Source organism: Chinchilla lanigera, unplaced genomic scaffold, assembly GCF_000276665.1.
Source record: "Chinchilla lanigera isolate Chin_1 unplaced genomic scaffold, ChiLan1.0 scaffold00054, whole genome shotgun sequence".
Taxonomy (NCBI): Eukaryota; Metazoa; Chordata; class Mammalia; order Rodentia; family Chinchillidae; genus Chinchilla; species Chinchilla lanigera.
In genome coordinates this window covers 2,362,150-2,387,949 of record NW_004955455.1, presented here as the reverse complement: position 1 = coordinate 2,387,949, position 25,800 = coordinate 2,362,150, and the positions used below count along the sequence as shown (strand labels likewise).

Sequence of the window (25,800 nt, the reverse complement as noted above, 5' to 3'; positions counted from 1 at the left end):
GAAAAATGTGACTTGTTTTTAAGAGAGATTATTCAGATGATGAGACAGTCAGACAAGGATTTCAAAGCAGTTATAACTGTGCTCAGTGAACTATGCTCACAGGAAATAAAAATATGACAGTTAATTGGAAAATAGAAACTTCTAAAATTGATACCATGGAAGTCCCTAAAACTGAAAAATATAATATCTAAAATTAAAAATTCACTGGATGGGCTTAACAGCATAATGGAAATAGTAAAGGAACAAGTAGACTTGAAGATAAATCAGTGGAAGTTACCAAATCTTAAGAACAGAGGTAAAATCTTGAAAAAATTAAAAACAGAGCCACACAGATCTGTAGGAGAATATCAAATGATCTAATGTGCTTGTATGTGCTTAGAGTCCAGGAAGAAAGATTATGAGGCAGAAAAAACATTTTAAGAAATAATAGCCAAATTTGGTGAAAGACATACATTTAAAAACTCACAAAGCTTAGAGAAGCCCAAGAAGAATAAATAAGGACAAAAAATGCTTTGGGATATCATAGCCAAACTCTTGTAAATAAAATAAACAAAAACAAGTCCTGAAACCAGTTGGAAAAAATCAACACATTACATAAAAGGGAAGAGATTCAAGCAACTGGGGATTTCTCATCCAAAAAGATGCTGGACAGAAGATGGTAGAATGAAATCTTTAAAATGTTGAAAGAAAAAATACTGCTGGCTCTGACTTTGTATAAATGGCAAAGGAATCTTTCAAAAATGAAGGAAAAATAAAGATGTTTTAGATAAAAGAAAGCTGAAGTTACTTTTCATCAGAAGAGATGCTCTACAAGAAATGCTGGAAATAATTCTTCAAGCTGAAGGAAGTTATTAGGTAGAAACTTAGATCTTCAGGAAAGAATAAAGAACATCAGAAATGGAAAGTGAAGAGGTAAAGACAAAAGACTAGTTTTTCCTCATTTTTTGAAAGTATATGAATTATGTAAAATAAGCAAAAAGGCATGTCTTCCTATAGTGATAGGCCTTCTCTCAGCTAAGAAAGAAGAGCTATAACGTGAATTACAACTGTAGTGGTTGAAAAAGCAACTTTGTACTGATAGATTCTACAACTAACGTGAAATGGAAAAAATGGAAAAATTTTTGGAAATTTTTGTTTTATCAAAACTAATACTAAATTAAGCAAAATGTTATTGATAACCTTATATCTATTAAAGAAATTAAATTCACTCTCAAAAATCTTCCAATATCCAGTCACATAGACATACCCCTGTAATTCCAGCTACTTGGTAGGCTGAGACAAGAAGATTGCATGTTTGAGGCCAGCCTGGGCAACTTAGCAAGACCCTGCATCAAGATTTTAAGAGGCTGAGATGTTGCTCAGTCATGTTGTACAGTTCTCCTTGGTTTGATACTCAGTGCTACAAAACAAACAAAAAACATTCAACAACAAACTCATTTCAAGCCTGAGTGGTTTTGCTAATGAATTCTATCAAACATTTTTTTAAAACCAACAATTTTATATAAACTCTGTCAGAAGAAAATGCTTTCCCACTTATATCATGAGGCCAAAATAACTCTAATTCTAATGCTAAAATCTAAGAGCAATATTCAGAGGGAAAAGGAAATTATAGAGCAAGTCCCTCTGAACACAGGTGCCAAAATATTGAGCAAATTGCAGCACACTGAATATACCATGAGCAAGTAGGCTTCTACTAAGAATATAGGGCTGATTAAACATTCAAAACCAGTCATTATACTTTGCTGTATTAAGGTATTGGAAGACTCCATATTGTTAGAATGTCATCTTTCCCCAAAGTGATGTATGGGCTCAATGCTATATCAACCATAATCCCCAGATTGATAAGCTGATTCTAAAATCATGTGGAAATGCAGAGGATCTAGAGCAGAGGCTTGCTCTGCAAGGCCTGTGGCCCAGCTATTGTTCTGTAAATCAACTTTTATTGGAATGCAGCCAGACCCTGTGTGTACCTACTGTTTATGGCTACTTTCATGATATAGCAACACTGGCTATGAGTAATTATGATAGGCACTATATAGTTTTGCAAGCCTAAAAATATTTCTGTCTGGCCTTTAATTAAAAAAAAATTACTGACCCTTGACCCAGAATATCCCAAGATATCTTCAAAAATAAGGCCAAATGGCCATTAAGACAATGTGGTGTATATGAGGTATGATAGAAAAATACAGTGAATGCTTAAGTTTTTAAAAATTATTACAGTAAAAGACATTGCCATTGACCCCATCTAAATACTTCACCCTCACTTCAAGCACACCTGGTCCGTTGTTCCTGCCACTTTCTGAAGCAGTTCTGGAAGTCTCCTTTTGTAACACCTTCAATTGTGTGGTTGTGGCTCCCCTCAGTGTCTTGAATTGATTCAAAACAGTCACTTTTCATAATCATTTTGACTTTGGCGAAAAGCAGAGTCACATAGTACCAGATCTGGTGCAAGCACAGACGAGGACACACTGTATTGTTTTTACAATCCTACCTTTCCATTGGATGGCCCTCAGCAGAAGCATTCACCGTATTTTTTAATGTGTCTCATAAAGACATTCACAGAAGAAGACTTCCAGAACTGCTTCAGAAAGTAGCAGAAATAATAAGTGTGTTTAAAGCAAAGGGAGGTATTTTGAGGGCAAGCGATGGCAGCCTGTCTTTTATTATAATAAATTTTTAAAGTTTAAATATTCACCATATGTTTTGATTACCCTTAGTAAGAATTGAGGAGTAGATCCACGGAACAGAATAGAGGTCCCAGAAATCAACCCATACTTAGGAAGGCTGTTTGGTTTTTTTGACAAAGATACCAAAGATATGCATAAGTGAAAAGAAAGTCTTCAACAAATGATGGGGCCAGAGATGTAGCTCAGTGGCACAAGTGCCTGCCTGGCAAGTGTAAGGCCCTGAGTTCAATTCCCAATACCAAAAAAAAAAAAAGATGCTAGAACAGTTGAGTATCTCTATGGAAAAAATGAACCTGGATCCTCACCTCATACCAAATAGAAATCAAAAGGGATCATTAACATAATAGTTGAGACTAGGGACCTTCCTGACTTAGGGGTTATAGAAAATAATAATCATAAAGAAAAAGTTGTAAATTAAGCTTCAACACAGCCTAACATGCTTATTAAAAGATATCATGAAAAAAATGAGTAAGCAAGCCACATCTCATAAATCTGACACAGGACTGGACCCAGAATATGTGAAGAACTCCTACGTTTCAATAATAAAATACCAATCCAAATGTAACCTGGAAGATTTGAACAGATAACTCAAAAATTCTCTAATGGCATTGTATATATATCAAAAATAGTTACTATCATTAGCCATTAAGGAAATGCAATTTAAACCACAAGAAGACAACAGTACATTCTCAGCAGAGGAGATAAAATTTTAAAACTGGCAACACAAATGTTGATGAGGATATAGACCAACTGGAAGGTTCCTGTGTTACTGGCGTGATTGTAAACATAGAATCACCCAGGAAAGCACCCTGGAAGTTTTTATGAAACATATCAACACTATGGGCTAGGGATTTCACTCTGAGGTATTTGCCCAAGAGAAATGAAACCCATGTTCACAAAAAGACATCTACACAAAGGTTATTAACAGGTTTATTTGTAGCACCCAAACTAGATAACAGCTGGTATGTGTCTCAGCCGAATTAGGCAAACAATGCTGTAATCACAAAGTAGAATGGTCTTCTGCAATAAAAAGTAGTGAAATACAAACAACAGCTTGGAGGAATCTCAGAAATGCTATGCAAAGGAAAGGAAGTTTACAGAGAAGAGTATATGCTGTTTGATTTCATTTATATGAGTTCCTCCACCTTAATCTCTGGTGGAAAAAGATCAGAATAATTGCTTGTGGGATGGGAACAAAAGTTGACTTAGAAGGGTTAAGAAGGAACTTTCTGGGGTGAAAATAATGTTTTATTTCTTGATAGGATTTATGAACACCAGTGCATGCCTTTGTCAGAACTCAATGTGCATTAAGATTTGTGCAGTTAATTTTGTGTGATTATTTTTATTGTATATGTTTTATATTAAAGTCTATAAACAAATATTGCACTGAAGCTAATAATATGCCTTCTGAAGTATTTAGGGGAACTTTAGTTGAAGTATGTAATTTACTTTGAACTACATCCAAATACAAAATGAATAAATAATGGAAAGAAGGGGGAATAGTTGGATAGATATGCAGTAACAAATTTTATTAAAATGCTAATGATAGAACTAAGGCATTGGATATATAGTATTCATTATAAAAGTCTTTAAATTTTTCTATACATTTAATATTTTCATTATAAAATATTGGGAAAATATACCAAATGGCATGGCCAGGGGGATCCTAAACATACAGAAAATAGTGGAAAAATAAGGAAGCAAATGAACTATATAATATGTATAGGATTAAAATACCTATATACCGATTTGAGGGGAGAAATTTAGGAAAAATGATACACAGTAAGTATGTGAGGATAGTTGCCAAAGAGCAAAAGACATGCAAGTGGGGCCAAGGGATGGCAAGGAGGAGTGACAGACAGGTGGTTAGGTAGATGGATCTTGCATGGGCTAATGAAGATAATGAGGAGAGATGAGGGGAGTGGGGGTGAGTCCAAGGAAAACTGTCAAACAGAGCCAGACATGGGCCCAACAAGTTACTAGTGATGCCATTTGGGGCAAGTTGTTGATCACTCCTCAGACTCTCCTTTCTCATCTATAAAATTAGAATTATCCTCTGAACCTCGTAGAGTGGGTGTGAATCTTAAAACAAGTTCGTGTCCTGGAACCTCCAGCCCTTACCCATGATATTCATGCAGTAAATGTTCACTCTTTCTTCCTATTTATCTGAATCCTCAAAACCTTCAAGAGACTTGCTTTTCTCTAACTTCATAACACCATAATTCTTTTTCCATTCTTTGAGGACTATTATCCGTGGTGGCCCACACCACTCTATCCCACTATGTCTCACATTTTTAGAAGTGTTATTTTGAGTGTATCCCTCTGGTCTTTTACACCAGCTATTCTGGAGTGCTGTTCTTGACTGTTGGCTCTAGGAAGATAGAGTCTATGTCTGTCATTTTGTCTCTACATGGAAAGGGCTCAGCAAGAATTGAGTGGATGAGCAAAGGAATAAACATTCCCTATGTTTTACTGTGCTTCCCACTCAGCACTGTCTAATAAACATATTGATGTATGATTGCTTGTACTTACCTCTCTGATACTGCCAGACTCATCCAAACAACCTGATGCAGTGGTAAGAGCCCAACCCAATATAAACACCTTGGACTCAAAGACAGGAGCCCTTTTTACTGTGGGTGTGCTTTCATCTATTCTCTTAAACTATGAATAACATTCAAGAGCTGGAATTGATCTGAGATTTTATGTGATCAAATCCAGGAATGCTGAAAGTTAGATGAAAGAATATGGATATTCAAAGACAGTTGGGATTAGTAAGGCATCTTGCCTTCGCGGAGGAGGTACAGAGTAAGCAGAGTTTATTGGTGGGGAGAGATGTGGGCTGTCTCAAGAGAGGGCAGAACATTCCAAGGGTGTAGAGTGACATGAGCCAGGGATTGAGGATGGCAGCAGATCTGTGCTGGCGGGGAGCCCCTAGAGGGGAGCTGGCTGCTCAATAGGATATCACATTATGTAAAGAGGACAAGATGGTGAATGGATGGGCTGGAAGCTGTCACCATTCCCCCTCTGTTCCCTCCTTTGCAGTTGCCTATTTCTCATGCCTGATTTGCTCCTGACCTCTTTATCCTTTTATTTGGGCCAGAGACATGGCTCAAATGCTGACTTTAAAATGAAATTCAAATGACACATTTGGAACTCCACACTTCAGTCTGTAAATGTTGGTTTTGCATTGTGTATGTGGTACACATAGTGGCCCGCTGAGACAGCCCCAAACCTAAGAGGGACCTCTGGTACAGCGTCGGCCTGATATTTACATGTCTTCAGATTAAGCCAGGGTACTCATTAGAAGGCCTCATTTCAGCAGCCTGCCACATATAGGACCGTCGTGAAATCATCACAGCTCTCCCTTTGGTCCCTTCCATCATTCCCTCTCCATTTCTGCCTTTGCCACATTGCTGGATCCTGAAAAGCAGCTGCAAGAAGCCAGCTTCCTCATTTTCTCTCTGGCAGGGTCAGATACCAGCATATGTGCCCTTTCTCTCCCTAACCGGGTTCCTATTTTGTTTTCCTAACCCACATCAGCTTTTTGACTTGGAGAATGTATGGGGGTTTATTTAAGCCATCCTCTGGCTAACAAGCACTAAGATACATTATATTTCAAAGAAAAAAATTTTTAATGATACAAACAGCTTTTTGAAAGGTAAAAGTTTGCATTTGCAGTGCTTTTTCACAATTAATGTGATCTTTGCTATGTTTTTTAAAATTAATTAAGTTTATTGGTATATTTTAGGTATACGTAATGATCACATTCATCATAGGGAATTTGCATCTGTACATGATATATCTTGGATCTTTTTTTTCCTCCCATTCCCTTACTCTCCCTTCAATCCTTCCTCCTCTCCCTATTTACAAAAGCTTAGTTTCCATTTTTTCCTTCTTTTCTCATTTTTTCAAAGAATTTTTTATATGTTCTTTAAAAGCCTAAAAGCAAAAATGTCCCATAACAGGTTATACCTTTTGCCCTGAAGGATACCAGCATACACGTTTTCTAGGTAAACACTGTATATCCAGGTCAACTTGCTTCTTTCCTTGGAATTTTTGGCTTCTCCTTACTTTTCTGTAATCATTGAAAAGGCAAAGAAGAATGCAGCTGCTCCAGAAACTACTTGTCCAGGTTCCAGGGCCCCTGGGATATCCGCAGGGGTTAAGCAGGAAGAGGACGTAGCTTAGGGTTTTAGGGATTCTGTTTAATGGCCAACAACATTTCTTCCTTTGCCATTGCTTCACAATTTATGCAGTGAAATAACTCTGCAGAAATCTAAGCTATTTTTACCTTTTGTCTCCAAATTTGAGTTTTCCAGTGTTCTATCCTGAGTCGTAATGATGTAGTTATTGCAATTTGTTGCTTCTCATGATGCAAATACTGTAGTAAATCTTAGTTGCAGAGGTCTCCAACCTTTTCCTATCTGGAATGGAAATTACTTTTTAAATTCAGTTTCTCAACAGCCACTACTCCGTTATGTTTCTTTAAGGTTAAAAAAAATGCAGACCACTAGCAGAATAATTTGGATCCATGTAGATTCTGCCCATTGAGAGAAGACAGGGTATCCCTGTGTCCAGAGCAGAAGATAGACACAGCCTCTGCCTCCTGGAGTGTACCTAGCACTAGTTTTTGAGCCTGACAAAGCAGAAGCCATTTCATTCCTTGCATTTCTCTGTGGCCATCATGCTGATACATTTGCTGAGCTATATAGACAGTCTTTGCAGCACCAACAGCTTTTATCCTGTTCCCACTCCATTGTAAACCCAGAAGCAAATATTTAACCGGCTGTAGAGAGCCATCCACATGAGTGCTCTCCCTCCGGGGGTCTGCTGCACACAGCGCCTGGCTGGTCCTCTCACGTCGCACAGGACATATAATATATTTACATCTCGTGTAACCATAGAAACCTGTTGTGTCAGGGAAGACTTTATGATTTTGCTCCTCTCCAGAAAGAGATGAATAAAGCCATGGGGCAACCTGCCACCTCTTGTTTAGTTACTTTGTAATCGTTTAGCAATTAAGGTTGCAGAACATATTTACTGTAATTTTCACATCTGTAGACATTTTATAAAACACTGAATATACATAAGGAAATAAAAACACTCAAGACATTATTTTAGAAGCCCCATAGCCCAGTCAAAATTTTTTGTATTACCTACACACTTTGTACCTCATTATTCATTCCTGGGAATGGCTAGACTTTTTATCTGTGGCGGAATTTCCTTCAGGGAATCCTTAACATAAGGAACACACACCAAGTTGGGAGCTGGGAAGGGTTAGCTACAAACCCGTTTGAATCTGGTTCTTCTGCTTCCTGGTGGAGCCTCCTGGGTCAAGTGAATCTCACATAGCTTTAGGGGAGGTTTTAACTAAAAATCTATGAAATGGGAATAATAATGAGGTCGTTGTGAGGAAAGCAATAATTTAGGAAAGCCCAGCACATTTTACTGGTTACTGTATGACACGGTTACCATTGCCTCGCTTTTCACTTTCATATATTTTAATGTAATACAGAATACACTATAAGTACATCCTGATGCCTGGAAAAGCTCGTTTTGTTTAGCACATATATGGTACTTCATACTTATCAAAGGCTTCACAAATATTTATTAATTATAAAACCCCCAAGGGAGCTGAGGAATACAAATTCCATCTCTTTTCCAATTAATTCTGCACCTTTCCATTTGGCAAATACATGTGTTTCCAGGCTTTTAATAGAGCAAGGAACCCCCTTGGCTCTTTTGTCTGTGCCTTGGATTGTTTAAAGGAATTATCCACAATGTCGTGGATTCTCTGGGTTAGCTGCTGGATGACTTGGGCGACCCCTGCCGGCTGGCTGCAAAAACAGGCATGCCCGCCAAACCAAAAGCCGTGCCCTCATTCCCAGGCCCCATGTACAGTACATTCTCCTTATGCTGTTCGGACTATGGGTGGTAGGGTATAATCATGGCTGTGAAGGCATGGAGTTTACTCTTATTGTTATTATTTTCTTTATTATTGTTATTTAAATGGAAGTATTAGAATGCAGGGGAAATTTCCCACTAGCTAATAACCATTTAAGTTGCGTTTGGGGGCTTTCAGGACTTGACAACAGCTTTTCAAAATCTCGGGCTGTTAAACCCCCTACTGGGTTAATGTGGCAGAAAAAGACACGAACGACACCAGCCAGAAGCTTTTTGTACAGTGCTGTATCTTGAGCATCTGGAATAGAGAAAGGGAAACAGATCCTTTCAGAAAATCCAATTAGAGCGAGAAGGAAATATGCTTGAGAGAGAGAAACAGGTTCTTCCCAAAGGTAAAAGACTTTGACATTAACAAAGGAAAACCCTGTATTACTTTGACTTGCTTCAGAAAACCAGTGTCTCTCGATATCTTCTCAGGAAGCAAATGCTGCAGACAAACGGAATTGTTTCCACCCAAAGTTCAGTTTAGACAATAGCAGATACGACTGTTCAAAAAAAATGCCACAAATATGGGCATGCATAGGCTTTCTGTGCTTCCTCCTGGAGCTATAGAAGTCACAGTCTTCCTCTGATTCTCATTGCCCAGTTATAAATGGTCTTACTGAAGGTCTAGGGAATGTAGTGATTTTAGAAGTCATCCCTAGCTTAGGGGGTACATCCTCTATGAAAAATAGCCTCCCTTACTGAGTCTTTGCCTAGCACTTGGACACACCTTGACTCTCTTGTTAAGTAGTCTTATTATCTATGCCAAATAGACTTGGTTTAGTGGCTCTTGGTGACAATATTTGTATAGAAATTGTAACTGTGCAATTTACCTAGATTTAGAGGATTATAAATGAAGCATTTGCACCCCTTCCAGCTTTCCTCATTAAGGGGATCACAGTGCATTAGAATATGCATTCTCATTATGACACATTGCAGCTTGTTGAATTTGGAGCAACTCTCACAGCCCACCATGGAAGTCTAGCTGTAGGACTCCCATTATAAGCAGGCACAGTAAGAACCATGCTATAATATTCTCATTATCCTCAACCCTTGTTTCTCGACCCATTTATTAAAGGGGTCGTTTGGCTTTTTAATACAACTTGCATTAGTGCAACTGTAGGAGACAGAAGTCTTTACGTACTGACTTAGGCTAGTCTTCCCCAAACAGCTGGTGAGAGGCAAACCTGTCTTCCACCCCCTGCCCTCGATGTGTGAAGCACCTAAGTATCATGGGTCATGTGCATCACATCTGCATATGCTCTTCCCTGGGGCCTTCTTGGCTCCTAGTGGATAGGGGAAATGGACTTCATGGTGATCTTCAAAGACCACTGAATCGAGCAAAATTGAAAAGCATGTGTAGTGTGCCGGAGCTGCTGTGCTGCTGCTCCTGGTGCTGAGAGGGCCAATGTGAAGTAGAGGCCTCTATGGACCTTGAGCTTCCCAGATCCCTACTGCTATTAGGACATGTGGTCCATCATCAGCTTCTGAGCCTCAGAGGCTGGGGAGGCCTCGGAGGCACAGCGTAGATACTGCCTCATCCACTCCAGCTCTTCTGCTGCTCACACCCCTGGAGCCTCGAACAAGTGCCAGTCTCCTCTGAGTCTGCCTTTAGACACTATCGGCAAAGATAAGACCTACCTCCTGCTTGCCCTAGAGGGTGAGTGATAATGTGAGAGAAGCGCCCTGAAACTCAGTCATGACTTCAGCTGCTGTTGGTCTCAGTTCTGTTGCCTTTGGATTTGGAATGAGGATGCCCTAAAGATCAGATGGGTACCTTATCACAGATGTTCCGTAGGACCCAGGGCTGCCCACCTGATGCAATTGCTGTCCCCCATGGCCCCTCGTGCATACATGCTCCCCTCACACAAGACCCCTGGTGTGTGTCACCTTGTCCTCTCACACGCTGTGGGTACCCTGGCCTTGCAGATGAGCGCTCACTGCTTCACATCATGCTTGCACAGTGTGCACATGACCCGTGATGCGGTGAAGCAGGACAATCACGAGCTCTTATGCAATCCCCACGCAAGACAGGGAAAGGAAAAGCCAAGTGCCATGGACTTGGGACCAGCCATCTAGGTTTTGGTGTTCCCTAGTGCTGTAGTCTAGAGACTGACCCCAAATGAACTCTGCTAAAAATGTCATCTTTTCTATAATCCACCTTTTCTCTGGTTACCTCACAGGAATAAAGTACTGGACTTCCAGGAAGGACATGAAAGAAAGGCTTCTTAAAATTACTGTGAAATCACTGTTTGCTTCGAGGTGCACATTCTGTTTTTCCAGTAACTGGCTTGGTTCTCCTGGGAGGGGATGGAGGTTGACCTGCATGATGGGATTTTCTGCACAAACCGTTTCACAGCTCTGTTGACAAGGGTCTCCCTAGGGTGATGGAGGCAACGATGATGAGCTCAGGGAGGCCCTTGGGAGTTCTTATGCAGCCAACAGCCTCTGGTGAGCTGTCAGAGAGCTCAGGCTCTGTGCTAGGACTTGCAAGGACAGAGACATGTGAGACAGACAGGGCCCTGCCTCCACATGTGGCCATCCTGGCAGAGGCCAAGGTGAGCACACCACACGGCTCTGATCCCAGGAACTGGTCACCTGCTAGGCAATCTCCCATGAAGGGAGAGGCATATTGGACAGGTGTTCAGGTCAAGTAAGCTTTCTTGATGGGCAGGTATCTGGGCTACTCTTGGATGTATATAGACAGATCAGGATTGATGGAATAGAAACTCTTGGTTGAAGCACAGACCAAGGCAAAGCAAGAATGTGTGTTTGGAGGCAGAAGTACCTAGTTTGGTGGAGCAGGCTTATCTCAGGTCAGCATGAAGAAAAGATCTAAAATCTGGGCTGGTGCTAAATGTCTGGAGTCTAGACCCCAGCCTTCTGGCTTTCTCAGTGGTGGGTGGCATCTGTGAATACTTGCAGTAAGGGCATAACTGGTGTTCTGGTCTCCAGATCATTCTTACAATTTTGTGTTCAATCTTAATACCACATCTGTGTTTAGCTTTTAGTGCTTTTCTCCTCCCAAAATTGTTCTGCCATCCTCACCTGAGTTGTTCCTTGACTCATCTCAGGTACCACTGGCTCTGAAGGGACAGGAAGGGCCTCCTCTCACCACGAGGCACCTCTCCTGTCTCATGGCCCCCATGTCCACATGCACTGGACACTTTGCAGCTCTTGGCTTGTGTTATGGCAGATACGTATTTACCTGCATTCAGCGCCGTCCTGGCTTGGCCACTCCTCAGGTCACAGACTCTGGCACTTGGTGGTGAGTGGGGTGATATTTCTCCTAACATCTTGCATTTTGCAGACAGTCCAGGATGTCTGAGTGAATGAACACATTCTGTTGTGGACCATGTGGTGTGGACACTTAGTGCCCCTCACCTTCACTTTTCAGAGCCGCAGAGCCCAGTCATTCATGAATTCCCACAGGCAGACACAGATCTCCATGTAGGCAAGCATGGCTGCCTGCCCCTGCGTCCTGTGGTATGTGAAGATGGCGAAGGAGCTGGGCAGTTCTCACTGCAACTTAGAGCAAAAGCCTGACTCCAGGAAGAGGACAAGGATACTTCCTACCTCCATGCCTCCATGATTTCCTGGACCACTTTAATACTTCTTCTTATCTGTCTGAATGTAGTCTCATGCAGGATTTATTGCACTAGAGCCAAAGAAAAGAGAAAAGTTTGCCCACTTAGGCTGCTTTGGATTGGATGCCTGCAAAGAGTAAGGGGTACACTTGCCTGCTCTGCCATTGCCAAGGGTGGGCAGGTGGGAGGGAAGAAAGGAGGAAGGAAACAGGACCTTCTTGCCGAGCTAGATGACTGGAAAATTGGGGTCTGTCAGCTGGTTAAAGTATAACCTGTCTTTTGTGGACCCTTTGGGGTGCCCTGCACTGCTGGACCTGGTGGAGGCACATCTCTGCATGTTCCTTTCAGCCTTGGTGTACAGTGGCACACCTCCTCTAGCCTCTTCAGGGTACCATGTTGGAAAGAACCTGAGATGAACCACATTTGGATCCCTGATCCTTCCACACAGTTTGGCCCTATGGCAGAACAGGGTAAGAGGCCCATTGAGATCACTTTGGAGGGACCAGGCACCAGTCCTCCCATGTTCTCTGCAGACTCCAAGCTTTCTGAGTGGTATCCCTGAAAATGCCTCCCACTAGGCTTGGGGTGAGAATGATGCCCCTCGCTCTTCTCCCAAACAAGCTGGGATGGAGAGGGCGTTGAAAGACAGAAATCTCTTTAGAGAGTCTCATTCCTTCCTCTCGGGCCCTGTGACCTGTGGACTAGATGGGGTCCCAGAAGCCCCAGGACAGAACTCAAAGCCATTTTCTCCATGCATCTGCACATGGGAAAGTGAGGCAGAGTGCCTGTCCCACCTGTGTCTAATAGTAGTTACTGTACCGGCGGCTCCATCTAGAAGGTCCCATTCTGACCATCTTTGCATGCACACACCTCTTGCTTAGGCCATGTGCCCACAGTGTAGGCACACCCCTGCTGTGAGGTGGGAGGGGCTTCACCTTCTCACCTTTTAAATCAATTGTAAATACTTACCGTGGGATTTTAAAGAAAGTGAAGATTAAGTGACCATAATATTTTTTCCAGCTGTTGGCATTTTCACAAAGGAGAGTACACTGCTGCTAAATAGTGGTATAGCTGAACATTCCACTAAGTGCTCCTTGTGACAGCACAGCAGTCTTTCTCTTCTACAATTGGCCCTCTACATGGGCTTTCACATGTACTCCTGCTAGCCCTGTGGCAGATGGGGTGACATTCTTTATCAAATGTATCAGGCACAGGAGTGCACTTGTACACTGTCTTCTTGCACCCTTACGCACGGTGTGATCAAGAAATACAGTGTGTTTAAATTTTTAAAATTTATGACTGTAAAAGACACATTAACATTAACCCCCTGCTAAATATTTCCCCTCACTTCAAATACATATCCCTCTTGCCACCTTCTGAAGCAGTTCTGGAAGTTCTCTTTTGTGAGTGTCCCTAGCTGTACTGTTGTGGCTACCTCGATGTCCTGAATTAACTCAAAATGGTTACTTTTCCTGGTCATTTCAACTTGAGGAGAGAGCCAGAAATTTCAGTGTTAGAACCAGTGGATAAGGCGAATAAAGACGTGCTGTAATGTTTTCACAAGCCTGCCTTTCTGTTGGATGGCGCTCAGCAACAGCTTTCACCGCATTTTCTTATCACACCTGGTAAAGACTCATGAAAGGGGACTTCCAGAAGTGCTTCCAGCTGATTTATATAATTTAGCACTGACTTTTCTTCTACATTCGAAAGCTGAGGAGAGAACTTAGGAAAGTCTCTTATCATTCTTAATCATTGACCTGATAAATGAGAGATTACAACAATCCAAAGGAAAAAAAGAAACAAGAATGATAGAATAAGGGTGTTTAAAGCAAGGGGGAGTATTCTTAAGGGGATTAATGACAATATGCATTTTACTGTAATAAACTTTTTAAAATTTAAACATTCACAGCATTTGTCATATTTTTCAGTCATTCACAGAATTTGGAAAGGAAAATGTCAAGCCTGCTGCCTGCCTGTCAGGTTTTGGTTCCACACTGGGCACTGTACTGACATTTTCCGTCAATACTATACAGTAATTATCCCATTTTCCACATAAGAAAGAGGGCTTTGCTTGTCCTAAGTCCCATAGGAAGTGTCCAGAAGGAATGGGATTCAGCCCTCTGTCTCCCAGTCTCCAAGGGCTTTGGCTCTTTCTACCACAACACAGCATTCATATGAGTTGAACTAGGCTTTTATCAATGTGACTGAATCAATTCCACATAGAGCCACATTGTCAGCGGAGAACTCTGTAGCCAGTGACTCCGTTCCCCAGGAAAGAGGTCTGTCCTCAGCAACAACTGTGCCCTCAGCCAACAACTCTTTTCCTCAGCAAAGAGTTCAAAAATAAGACGCCAAGTAATGAGGCCTTGTGATCAATTATACTCTTCTGCGTTTGTGTACACAGACCGTCATCCTAGCGGAAGGGAAACCTTCTCATTTGTCTGATCACTGTGTTTACTGAAAGCAGAAAAGCTAGGAAAAGACCGTGCTCCTCTTCCTAACACTTAAGTACAGACTAGATAATTTCAGGCCATGAGATAAGCTGGAAATTCACAAAGCTCTTCAGAGTTAAATATGCAAAGTGTTCTGGATCCCAAAGGCTGGAACCTTTTTCTTTTCTTTTTAATCAGATCATTTCTTAAGAAACCAGTTTTGGAGAAGACTTTAATTCTTTTAGCAGTTTAACAATCAAAGCACATGTGAAAATTTATTGATCATTCATGTGCGTGCACACACGTGTGTGTAGATTTCTGGTAGATAAAGGTAATCATTTGCCTTCAAACCAACACAAGGTTTGTTCTATAAATAATAACTATGAGATAATAGTGTGGAGTACAGTCTTGAGAGGATACAGAGAAAAGCAATTTCTAAAGTGAAACACAGGACCGAAGAATTAAATCTAGTGTTATCCAAATATAAGCTTTTCCAGAGAGACGTGTGAATGTGTGACAGTGACTGGATTTCTGATAAACAACCGTTACCATCACTGGAGCAGCATCAGCAGCAAATGCAGGAGGGTCTTGCTGCTAGCGGGGTTTACACCAGTGGATTTGACCTTTGTCTTGGCTTGCTGCGCCATATTCCATGTGCATGTGAAGTCTGGACTTGACATGAGTGGACTTTCTGGAAGAATTTGCCGAGGCAGGCAGCCTTCAGCTTTCCCTGCCCTCATGAGAGACCGCAGCACACCTTCCTCTGTATGCCCCCGCGCTGCTTCTACCTACTGGCTCACCGTGTGACTCCATGTTTGACTGGCGCCACTCGGGAGCTGTGGCAGTAGCTCAGCGCAGCAAAGCTACACAGATCTTTGAGGATACTTCCCACCTCCTACCTACCCGACCCCAATGATCCTCTTGAAAGTTTGTTTAAACTGGACAGAGGGATTTCTAATAAGGTCAAGGGGTAAGGTGTCTGTGAACTCCAGCACAAGCTTGTGCAAAGGAAGAAAGCTTCAAAGTCCCTGGGCTGTGGGAGGCAGGCTTAGCCACCTAGCTGCTTAGCTACTTCCCACTGCCACCTGCAGAATGGAGTTAGAGGTACAGAATGTACCCTGCTCCCAGGTTCAGAGTTCCACCCACTGAGCCTGTCTTGGCAAGTCACAGGCAGCTCTCCCTGAATCCCAGTACTCACGTCCTGGGGAAAGGAGTCAGACTGCCGAGCTTAGGACAAGAGTTCACCTCTGGTCCAGTAAGCAATGAAGTACAAACACAGTTCTTGGAACTTGTGACCTAGGGGTCAGAGAGGCAATTTCCAGAAGTAGAATCGTTATGACCAGCTGTCTACTGTGTACACCACCTGTTCCCATCCCAGCATGTAGCCTGATTCCTGCCTTACAGACTTATATCATTTCTTTGTTTCTTTGACTGTTCTACTGGGACAACTCGTGGAGTAGGATACTTCCCCTCTTTTTCTTGCTGTCCCTAAAAGTAAGTCCCAGGCTTTTTTCATTTCAAAGGTTTTCTAATGATCACTATGAAAAAACAGATGGACTGGTAAGTAGTTCACATGGGAAAGTTTCAAAGGTTTCAGAAATCTTGAGTTCCCAGAATCTCGTGTCTGTAGTTTCAGACACTGCTGAATGACATCTGGGTGAAATTATTTCTTTCCAATCTTGACAGACTGGCTGTGTACAGCCCATGGAGGCCCATGGTACTCATTCTCTGAGCATGTTGTCGAACCTCCAAGACACTGTGTGTTTCCTGGTGTGGATCTCTCAGCCCAGAGTGCTGTGCAGGCAAACCTGGCCTTTGGAATCAGGAGCTTCTAAATGTTTGTGCACAGTGGCAGCAAAGAAACTAGCTTTTCTTCCTCAAGTTTCACCAGCTTTGCTCTGGAAAGAGGGGTCTTTTGCTGCCTTGGATGATTCCCACCTGGTGTGGGAATAGCTGCCTCCCTGACATGTGGGAAGCTTCTTGCCCCAGGTTTCCAGGCTGAGGGTTGCAAGAACTGATCTTTGGTGAGTAACTGGCCATCAGTGCAAGAGAATCCTGGAGGTGAGGGTGAGGGTGGAAGAAGGAATGAGTTAGCAGAGGGATGCGAGGCATAAGTAAAAGTGTGCCTACGTGGAGCTTCAGCCGCAACTCTCAGAGGGATGACAGAGAGCATATAGTTGGAGAGATCAGGAGGCCACCCTTGCAAATGGAAATCCTCTCTGGAGCCTCTTGCCAAGCCCTGTCCCCTGGACATGGCTCTGTGGGCCCTGATTCATTTCTGTTTTCTTCTCTCTGGGGAAAACTGCATGTGAATAATGTTTGGAGCCTGCCTCTGGTGATGACAGGATTTATAGTCCCTGGAGCACTCAAGCTGCACATCTTAGAAAACAGATGCCAGCAGGGCCTGCGGGCACTGTGGGGCAGCTGCCAACCCCTCTGCACTGCTTTTGCCTCCAGTGTCCCTCCCAGCACTCATCTGGATGCACACCTTACTGTCTTCACTTAGGCTACTTTGTGCTGACTTCAACCTTTTGCCCTCCTTGCCCTCCTTGCCTTCCGTGACCACATGATCTAAATCTAAGCCTCTGCCAGACCCGAGGCTGGGGTCTGGCTGGGGTCCAGTCCTGGCTGATGAGCAAGTGCCGTGCTAGGGGCCTAGAGCAAAAGCAAGGTGGTCATCTACCTCCCGCAAGGTTCCAGGAGTCAAGTATAAGCCAGAATCCTTAGGCCTTCAAAGGCACAAGGGACAAGGAAATGGAATGTGGCCATCAATTCCAGGGTTAAGATGGGTAGCCAGGGCTGAGAGTGCAGAGCTGGGCACACAGATCAGAATATCAGCAAAATGGGAGAAAAGAGAGACAGGGTCTTAGCACCTTACTCAGGCCTACTTTACCAGTGCTGGCAGCTGGAGCGAGGAGCCCCTTTCCACTGCTCCTGCTCTGCCATCCCCTCTGTCCCTTGAAGCTTTTGGGATTCTTCCCTGCTGAACTATGGCACCAGTTTTGTTTGCAAAGCACCCTTTCTGTTTCAGAACATGGCCCTCAGAGGGGTGACTAAAATCAGGCCACAAGACTAAGTGCCCGGTTTGTGTCTCTGTGCCTGTTCATATGTTCATTCTTTCTTCCTCTCCCACTCTCGTTTGACCTCTGCATGGAACATACATGTGCTTTTGAGGACGAGCATGCCCACTGAGCACCTTCCCCGAGCCTCTCGCTCAGAGTGTCTGCACACGAAGTCACCCAGCTCCAGCTAAGGGCATAGCCCATGCTGGCTGAGTAACAGATGTTCTTGATGGCTGGTCACCTAGTGGCCAGGGGTTAGTTACCAAGTTCACTTTTTTTTCTCTCAGGATTCTGTAATAGCAGAGTTTATTTTATGCTTTTAAGTTAATAGCATCCAAACAGAAATTTGAAACCACATGGTCATTGGAAAAGGGATAGTGTAAGATGAAAAGTTGTTCATTGTAGTAGAGAATACAGTGTAAAGGGATTAGCTAGCAAGAAGTGACCTCGAGGAATACCAGTCATTCTAGACAGGAAGTGCCTTGAAGGCAGGCGAAATGCGACTCACCTCTTTAGCCCCTCTGTCCCACTAAGGAGTCACTGCTGAGTCAAAGAGAGTTGAATCAAGGTCTGTGGGGACTGTGCTCAGTGTACTGTGGCATCTCCGGGGAATTGCCAGGGGGGTGGGTACCGAGAGGGACAATAACAGGAGGACCGGTGTCCAGCACTCTTGGGCCCCTGCCACACAGACCAGGCTCATTTTGTAAATTGGAGGCTCCTTTATCTGTGACATCGCATGTTTGTTTTCCCCTTCGGTGTTAATACTTGGAAGGGTCAGGAAAGAGGAAACAACCCCATTAAGGATGAGCTTCTGAGGGCTCGGTCTGTGGCTGACAGCTAGAGTGGAACTGTGAGATAATGGAGCTGATAGCGATCCCAGCCAATTCTTCTCTCCTTCGCAGAGTGCTAAATGACAAGCAGATTTCTCAGCTCCAAGCAAGCGGTTGCATTCGGCTGATAAATGCATCCCTGGACAGAGGAGCTCGTTGAGTGATATTTACTAGGGTCTCTGTGAAAGGCCCTCAGCTCCCAACCGGGCATTTCACACCTTAGCCTGCTCACCTGTTCAGGGCCTTCCTTGTTCAACAGCATGATGTGGGCCCTGGTGATTTGCTTCGATGATTGACGTTTCCTCTTCTCAGCCCTCCCACCCTCAGTCAACCCCCAGCAGAGGGAAGTATGAAGTATGGGCCTTAAAAGGGGCAGGGACATGAGCAGTCACCTGCCACAGACCTGAGCTGGCCTCAGACTCTCTCTGCCACCTGTTCTCTCGGGCCAGACTGGGGGCCTCAGCTTCCCAGAACCTGTCTCCGGTACATGGAGACAGGCAGAGCTGGGTCACAGGGATGTCGTACGGATAAAATCAAATCTGTGCAGAAGTACTTCACACACTATGAAATGCTCTCCAGCATAAGCCATTCACTCACTCAGCAACTCCTCACACTCCTCACACTGCGTGCCAGGCTCTGTGTCGGAAGTGCCAGCTCAGTGAGCGGGGCCTAGGGGGAATGGGGGTAAAGGCCAGCTCTGTGCCAGCCACGCCACACTTCTCGGATCCTTACCAGGGGTTTTTGTGGGAGTTCATGAGAGAAATAGAACAAAAGAATATGGACAAATGTATATATGTGCATATAAATATATATGTAGACACATACACATTTACACAATAATGTGATATACAAATAGGAAAAGTCTATATAAAGTGATTATGGGAATTGTACAATTAGGAGGTTGAGTGGCAAAGAGATTTCATAAAGAGATTTCTTTAAAGAGGTCTAAGAGATTATGATAAAGAACCAGCTCTCATGGCTGTGGAGGCTGGGACGCTCCAGGTTCTACAGTCAGCAGCCAGACACCCAGGAAAGCCAGGGAATAAGCACTGGTCTGAGTTTGGATCTGAAATCAGAAGACTGAGCAGAGTAAATTCTGCCTTAGCCGGCTTTTTTGTTCTCTGTAGGACTCTACCGGATTAGATGAGGCCCATTCAGACTGGGAAGGTTAACACGCTTTACTCAGTCTACCAGAAGCACTAGTACAGATACCCAGAAAAACAGCTACCCAAATATCTATGTAGCCTGCGGCCCAGTCAAATGGACATAAAATTCAACATTGTGCCAGGACTGACATTCAAATATAGCATCTAAATTTACCACACCGATTTAAATGTTATATCCCATTTGGCCTCCAGAATAATCCAGTGAGGATTATCCTTCTCAGTCACAGGTATCAACAGCCTGGCCATTCGGCTCGGATCACCTTAAACCCAAATCCCCACGTGTCAAGCCTCTTCCCTGGCAGTGACAGGAAGCTCAGCCTGAGTCCCAGTGGGCCAGCACAGCAGAGGCTGCAAGGGTGTCTTCTGACTTTCGGGCCCTGCCCTCTCCGCTGGTCTACACTAGTCCTCAGTCATCAGGAAACTGAAAGTCGTTGTCCCTGGGCTGAGATTATCTGTGGTGAGAAACCGCTGGGCCTCTCCACCAGGTTCGGTGTGATCCCAGTGCCCGAGGAAGGTCAGGTCTCAGAGCTGAGATGGGCCTTGCTGAGAATCCATGAGTGGTGCTGCCAGTGTGGGGCGGTGGAGGTTGCTGCTCGCTGTGAGGCCGGGCAGTGCTCCTGTGGACACGTGTCCTAGCTGCAGCTGTCTTTGTGTCCTTGGGGTACAGGGCATGACACTTACATTTAACCAGCCTTTTGTCATTTTAATTATGCTAATGAATCAAGGCACTACTGGGTTCTGTTTATTCAGAACATACTGCCAAGCACTCTGTTAAAGTCCAGCATAGGGGGACTAATTCCAAACGGTCGCCTCCTCATGCTGAGCTTGGAAAAGGGGCCCCTGAGCAGCCTTTCTCAAGCCTTTCTCAACAGTTCCTACACTGTCCAGCATCGCAGCCCCCTGTGAGCACATCTGTCTCCTCATTTGGAAGTAACTTTCTAGGCTGTATGACCCCCCCCTTGCCTAACAGGGTGCCTGGCCCAGTGTAGGTACTCAGTCACTGGTTCTGGAATGGGCCCGATAGACCCCATCCTAGGGGTTGTACCACAGGCCTGGTGGGAAAGGTGCCTGGCCAGCCCCTTCAGATACTGGGTACCTGGCATGTGCTGTGCCTGTGCTAGACCCTGAGACCATGGGGTTCATTCAAATGCAGCTCTAGTCTGTGGTGGGGTGACAGCAGAATGGGGTTGAGTAGGCCATAAACAACTGGCCAGAACTGACCAGAGAAGTGGCATAGGAAGCGGGTCTTGAGACCACTGAGAGAAGCAGAAGGCATGCATACTAGGGTTCATGGGGTGACAGATAGGGTGGGACCTCAGAGCTGACTTCAGAAGCCCAGTGCATCCTTTCCCTGATGGGCTTTTCTGTCATTTTTCCTGCAGGGCCTGTGCCAGCAGTGAAACTGAGAGTGAAGCCGGAGACATCATGGACCAGCAGTTTGAAGAGATGAACAACAAACTCAACTCCGTCACCGACCCCACTGGCTTTCTGCGGATGGTTCGCCGCAATAACCTCTTTAACAGGTGCGGAGGGCCCTTTCCCCGGGCCTGGTGCAGGGCAGGGCCCAAGCCCAGGTCATATGCTTTCAGCTGAGGCTCCTGCCTGCTGGAGAGGTGCTGGCCGGGTGGTATGGTTGCAGACTAGACAAAGATGCACAGACACCCCATGCTCACCAGGGCCTCTGCTTCACAGAGCACCCTAGCTCAGATGGGGAATAGCGACAGGCTTGATGTAACAGTTATTCTGCTGGGAGTGGAGGCCAGGGGGACAGTTGGCTGCTTCATACAGACTCCAGGCTGACTACCTGACCTGCAAGCAGAAGCCAGAGCAGCTTCACACATGTCTTTGATGGCATCTGCAGGTAACTAACTGGAAGGCCAGGTGCTACTGCTGACTTCCTGGGCTGAGGCCCAGGGAGGTCATCAAGGGTAGAGAAGCCAGGGCTGCCAGAGGAAGAAACTGGCTCACCTACAAGCTCATCAGAGAAAGTGAACAAATGGAAGATGAGCATGTATGTGTGCATATAAATATGTACACTGGGGGGGGATAATACAGTGATATAAAAATAAGACACAGTAAAATATACTAGTATGTATATTTTATATATATTTGTGCAAAGAGATAGATTATAGAAATTATATAATAACTAAGAAATGAAGATATTGTATAAAGGGATTTCTATAAAGAGATTTATAACAAGGGCCACATAGTTATAGAGGCTGAGAAGCCCCAGGATCTGCAGTCCGCAGTCAGAGGCCTGGGAGAGCTTGGTGTAAGCGCACCCCTCTATCTAACCCCTCACTTTTCTGTCACGTGACACATGGCCTTTCCAGCTTCAGGAAGAATCGTGGCTGAAATTGCCAAGCCACCATGCCCCTCTCCTTCTTCACAGGCCTGGTACTGCACTGGGTCTAGATCAGCAGGGGCAGGTGCCCAGGTGAGGAGCACCTCTCCCCATGTCACTTGGCTGCCTGGAAACAACCCAGCAGTCACATTTTGACACACTTCTCCAGAAGGATACTGTGGACTCTGGGCCCCTGCCCTAGCCTGGGGACCCGCCTTTGAAGGGCCGCTGGTTGACCTGGACACAGGGGTAAGGGACTATGCTGGGTGGGGGTGGCCTCCGCTTGGCAGCCCGGCTATGCCGGGCACTGCGTGTCCTGTCTGTTCCTACTGTAGGTCTGGTTTCCTCTCATTATTGTGCTGTCAGGGTGACAAACGTGTGTTTACTTTCCCAGGGCCAAGCTGAGTGGGCAGGGAGCCAAGGGGCAGGGATTTAAGAACTGGCAGCTTGGCCAAAAGGAGGCCAAAGCATCCACACCCAGTTCCTCCTTCCTCACTCCCTTCCCCTCGTGGCTTTGAATTTGTGTAGGGACACAGCCAGATGTGAGAAGGCATAACATAGGGCTGAGATTTCACAGCCAACCAAGTGGTACAGTTTGTGGTAGCAACAGTTCAGGGTTCAGGTTCACCACTGTCAGCCTCAGTTTCCTCGAACTGAAGGGGAACAAACCTCCTGCCCTGCAGAGGTCCTTTAAAGGGGATATCAGCTATTGTGGCTTTTCTCAGGGTGTTCTTTTACCTTGTTTTTTTCTTCTTTTCTTCAGCCTTAGCTCACTCTGTAGAGCCAGTTTCTCCCTACCCACTCTTCACCTTTACTTTCTTGAATAAATGTGGCCATGGCTTAAAAATAATAATCAAGGGGCTATCGGGGGACATGTGTATAAGTAACATGTGACTGGTGTGCTGCTGTGTGGAAGACCCGGCACATACGGTAGCTTTCTGCCTTGGGAAATGAGGTGGGACAAGCAGTATGGCTTGAATTCCTAAGACAGTGTGGCTGGGTGACACTCAGAAGGGATGACGTCTGCAAACAGCTGGGGTGGTAGCCTCACCTGTCTGCCTGTTCTGTCCCACCGTGGCAAGGACCCTCAGGCATCCGTGGCAACCTGATCCCTAGTGCTCCCATACTCAGGAGCCCACCTCCCAAACCCACCTGGGCACTAGAGAAGAAAAGGGTTGTGCCAGGTGTGTCTGGAACCTTACTTTGTCAGGTCTGAGTCTGAAGCATTATGGATTTTGGATTGCAGAGTTGATTATTTTAGAAAGATGGTTTTTGTCCTTCCAAGCAGCTCTGAGGTAGGCCCTAGGAGCACGAGAGTAGGAGCTTTGTTGATTCATTTAAACACCACAGTCCATGTGCCGAGTTGGCAGACTGTGGGCCCAGGCTCTGGGTCCAGTGAGAAGCAGCAAGACCCACAGCAGCCACTCTTGCACTCAGCCTCCTTGGCCGGGCGTGCTCTGACCTGACCCAGGCCCTCTCTCCTGCCCTCAGGAAAGCAAAGGGGTCTTTTCAAGCCTTCCAGTCCTGACCCCTTCCAGTCCTGACCAGGCTGCAGGTTGTAAGAGGAAAACAAGCCCTCCCCAGTGAGTCCTATGGCCCAGGGCAGTTTGCAGCATGACATGTCCTCTATTGCCTCTGTCCAAAGGGAGCATAGCTACAGCCAAGGGCACAGAGGTCATGTGCCCTTGTTAGCTAATATGCCAGCCCTGTGAGCGCACATCTCAATGAGCACACCTAGGCAGGAGGGTGGAAAACTGCCTGTAAGTAGGTGCCAAAGCTGATTTCAGCTCACACCTTGCAGCTCCCCTGCCAGCCTGCATCTTCCCTCATCAACCCTGTGCTGCTGTGGGTCCCCAGTCTCCCTCTCTGCCCCTTGCATGGGCAGGGATCCGGGCTAAGAGGTGGGCTGGCTTGTCACTGAACAGGATAGCTAAGAAGTGGCTTTTCTGCAGACTTCTGACAGTGACCAGGGCCTGCTAAGCACTCGTGCCCAGAGCCCTAAGTGGTGAAGAAGAGGCAGCTGTGTGCCGAGGGCCCTGTGTGCTGGAGCAGCGCTGGCTGCCTCCTGGGGCTCTCTGCCTCGGTGAGTTTATGGATTCCTTGGCCCTTTTGTTCCTGGGCTGTTGGTGGGACTGACTTGGCAGTGAGGCTGTGTAGATAATTCAAGTCAAGTAGGTGTGGCTTTAGAGTTCTCTCTCTTGCCACTCCAGGTACTAGTCTTTGTTCTACTTTTGTTTTTGAGGTCTCTGCAGCTGCTATTTTTCTTCTTGCTTGTGCACTTTGGCAGAAAAAACACTTTTGTATTTTGAGTCCAGGGCAAGCTCACTAGAGAACAAAAAATAAGGAACTTCCTTTGCCTAGCACCCTACCTGGTGTGAGCCTCCAAGGGGAGAACAGACACCCTGGGCCTCTGAAATTATGCTGAGGCCTGTGCGCGCCACATGTGCAGGTGTGTGTACGTGCAGTAGGGGAAGGGGGGCGACTGATCCTGGGGGCAGTGGGCAGGTCGCATGTGCTGCAGGGAAAAGGAGGTAGACAGACAGGCTCTGAACCACACCCTGGATTCTTGGCCCTACCAAGCAATACCTTGGCACCTTAAGATCAAAGATGGGGGGCTGGGGATTTAGCTCAGCGGCAAAAGCGCCTGCCTGGCAAGCGCAAGGTCGTGAGTTCAGTTCCCGGTACCGGAGAAAAAACCAAAAAAACAAAAAAAAAAAAAAAAAAAAGATCAAAGATGGACTGTCCAGGATCGTTTTGGACTGGTATCACAGAGGAATGTCCTATTATCATTTCTGCTGGTGCAAACTGCATCTTAGGTCTCAAATTTTCCTCGCTATGGCCACATGTGTGACATCACACGGAGAAGGGTTTCCTTGTTGCCCAGAGATTTGTAACTAGAGCAAAACAGACAACAAAGAAGTGTTATGTCTCCCCTTTCTAAAAAGAAGTACACAGCCAGACCTTGAGTCATTGCCCCTTCCACCTGGCACCTGCCCCACACTCCCCTGTGCCCACAGAATGGCAGGGAGTGGTCCAGCATGAATCCTTGGCTCAGTCAAGGGTCCTCCTAGAAAACCACTCACAGTATGGGAAGAAAGCTTCTCCCTCCCTTGGGCCAGCCTTTGGTGACAGTGTGCAGGACAAAAAGAGACAAGGCAGAGGGACCCAGTGAGGGCCCTGGCCCCAGTGAGGTCTGCATGTGCACATGAAGTGGGTACATGTGTGGCCTGCTTGGAGGGGCTCATGGGTCAGCCCATGAGCAGGTCACATGTGCTGCAGGGAAAAGGAGGTAGACGATTGCCCACAGGAGGCTCTCTGCTGAGCAAGGGCCTCGGCAGCAAATGATGGGGTGTGCAGCCAGTGGCAGGTGGAGGGGGCTCCCAGGGAGGCAGGACTGGCTGCCATGGCTGGCATGGAGGGGAAGCGCCTGCAGGGCCCTCCCTAACCCTTCCCCTGTGTACTAAAGGTCAGGCTCTGACAGTAGGCAGAAGGCAGCCTCCACCCCCGAGCCTGCCTTTCCCTCCAACTCCATGAGCAGAAGCCTCACCTGCAGGGAGGCGGGACAGGACGCGACAGCGTGTGACTGCATGAGAGGAAAGAGGGTGAGCAGGATGAACTGGAGTTAACTGTTCCTCCAAGGTCTGCGTGGCTGGTGAGCTGGCACCCTGCACAGGGCCCTTCCTCTGGTGTCCCTGCTGAGCGCATCTGCACAGATGTGTGACTGTGGTTCTTTGCAAGCACCTGTG

The 25,800-nt window shown here is 45.5% G+C and overlaps 1 protein-coding gene across 1 annotated transcript in view; it reads left to right on the top strand.

The window, feature by feature from the left end:
• Positions 1-25,800, top strand: part of Ttc28 (tetratricopeptide repeat domain 28) — a 641,970-nt gene that overhangs the window by 576,310 nt on the left and 39,860 nt on the right. The window contains exon 15 of the mRNA XM_013520304.1: positions 21,093-21,233. Within this exon, the coding sequence (XP_013375758.1) occupies positions 21,093-21,233 (141 nt within the window). The remainder of the gene's footprint in view (positions 1-21,092; positions 21,234-25,800) is intronic.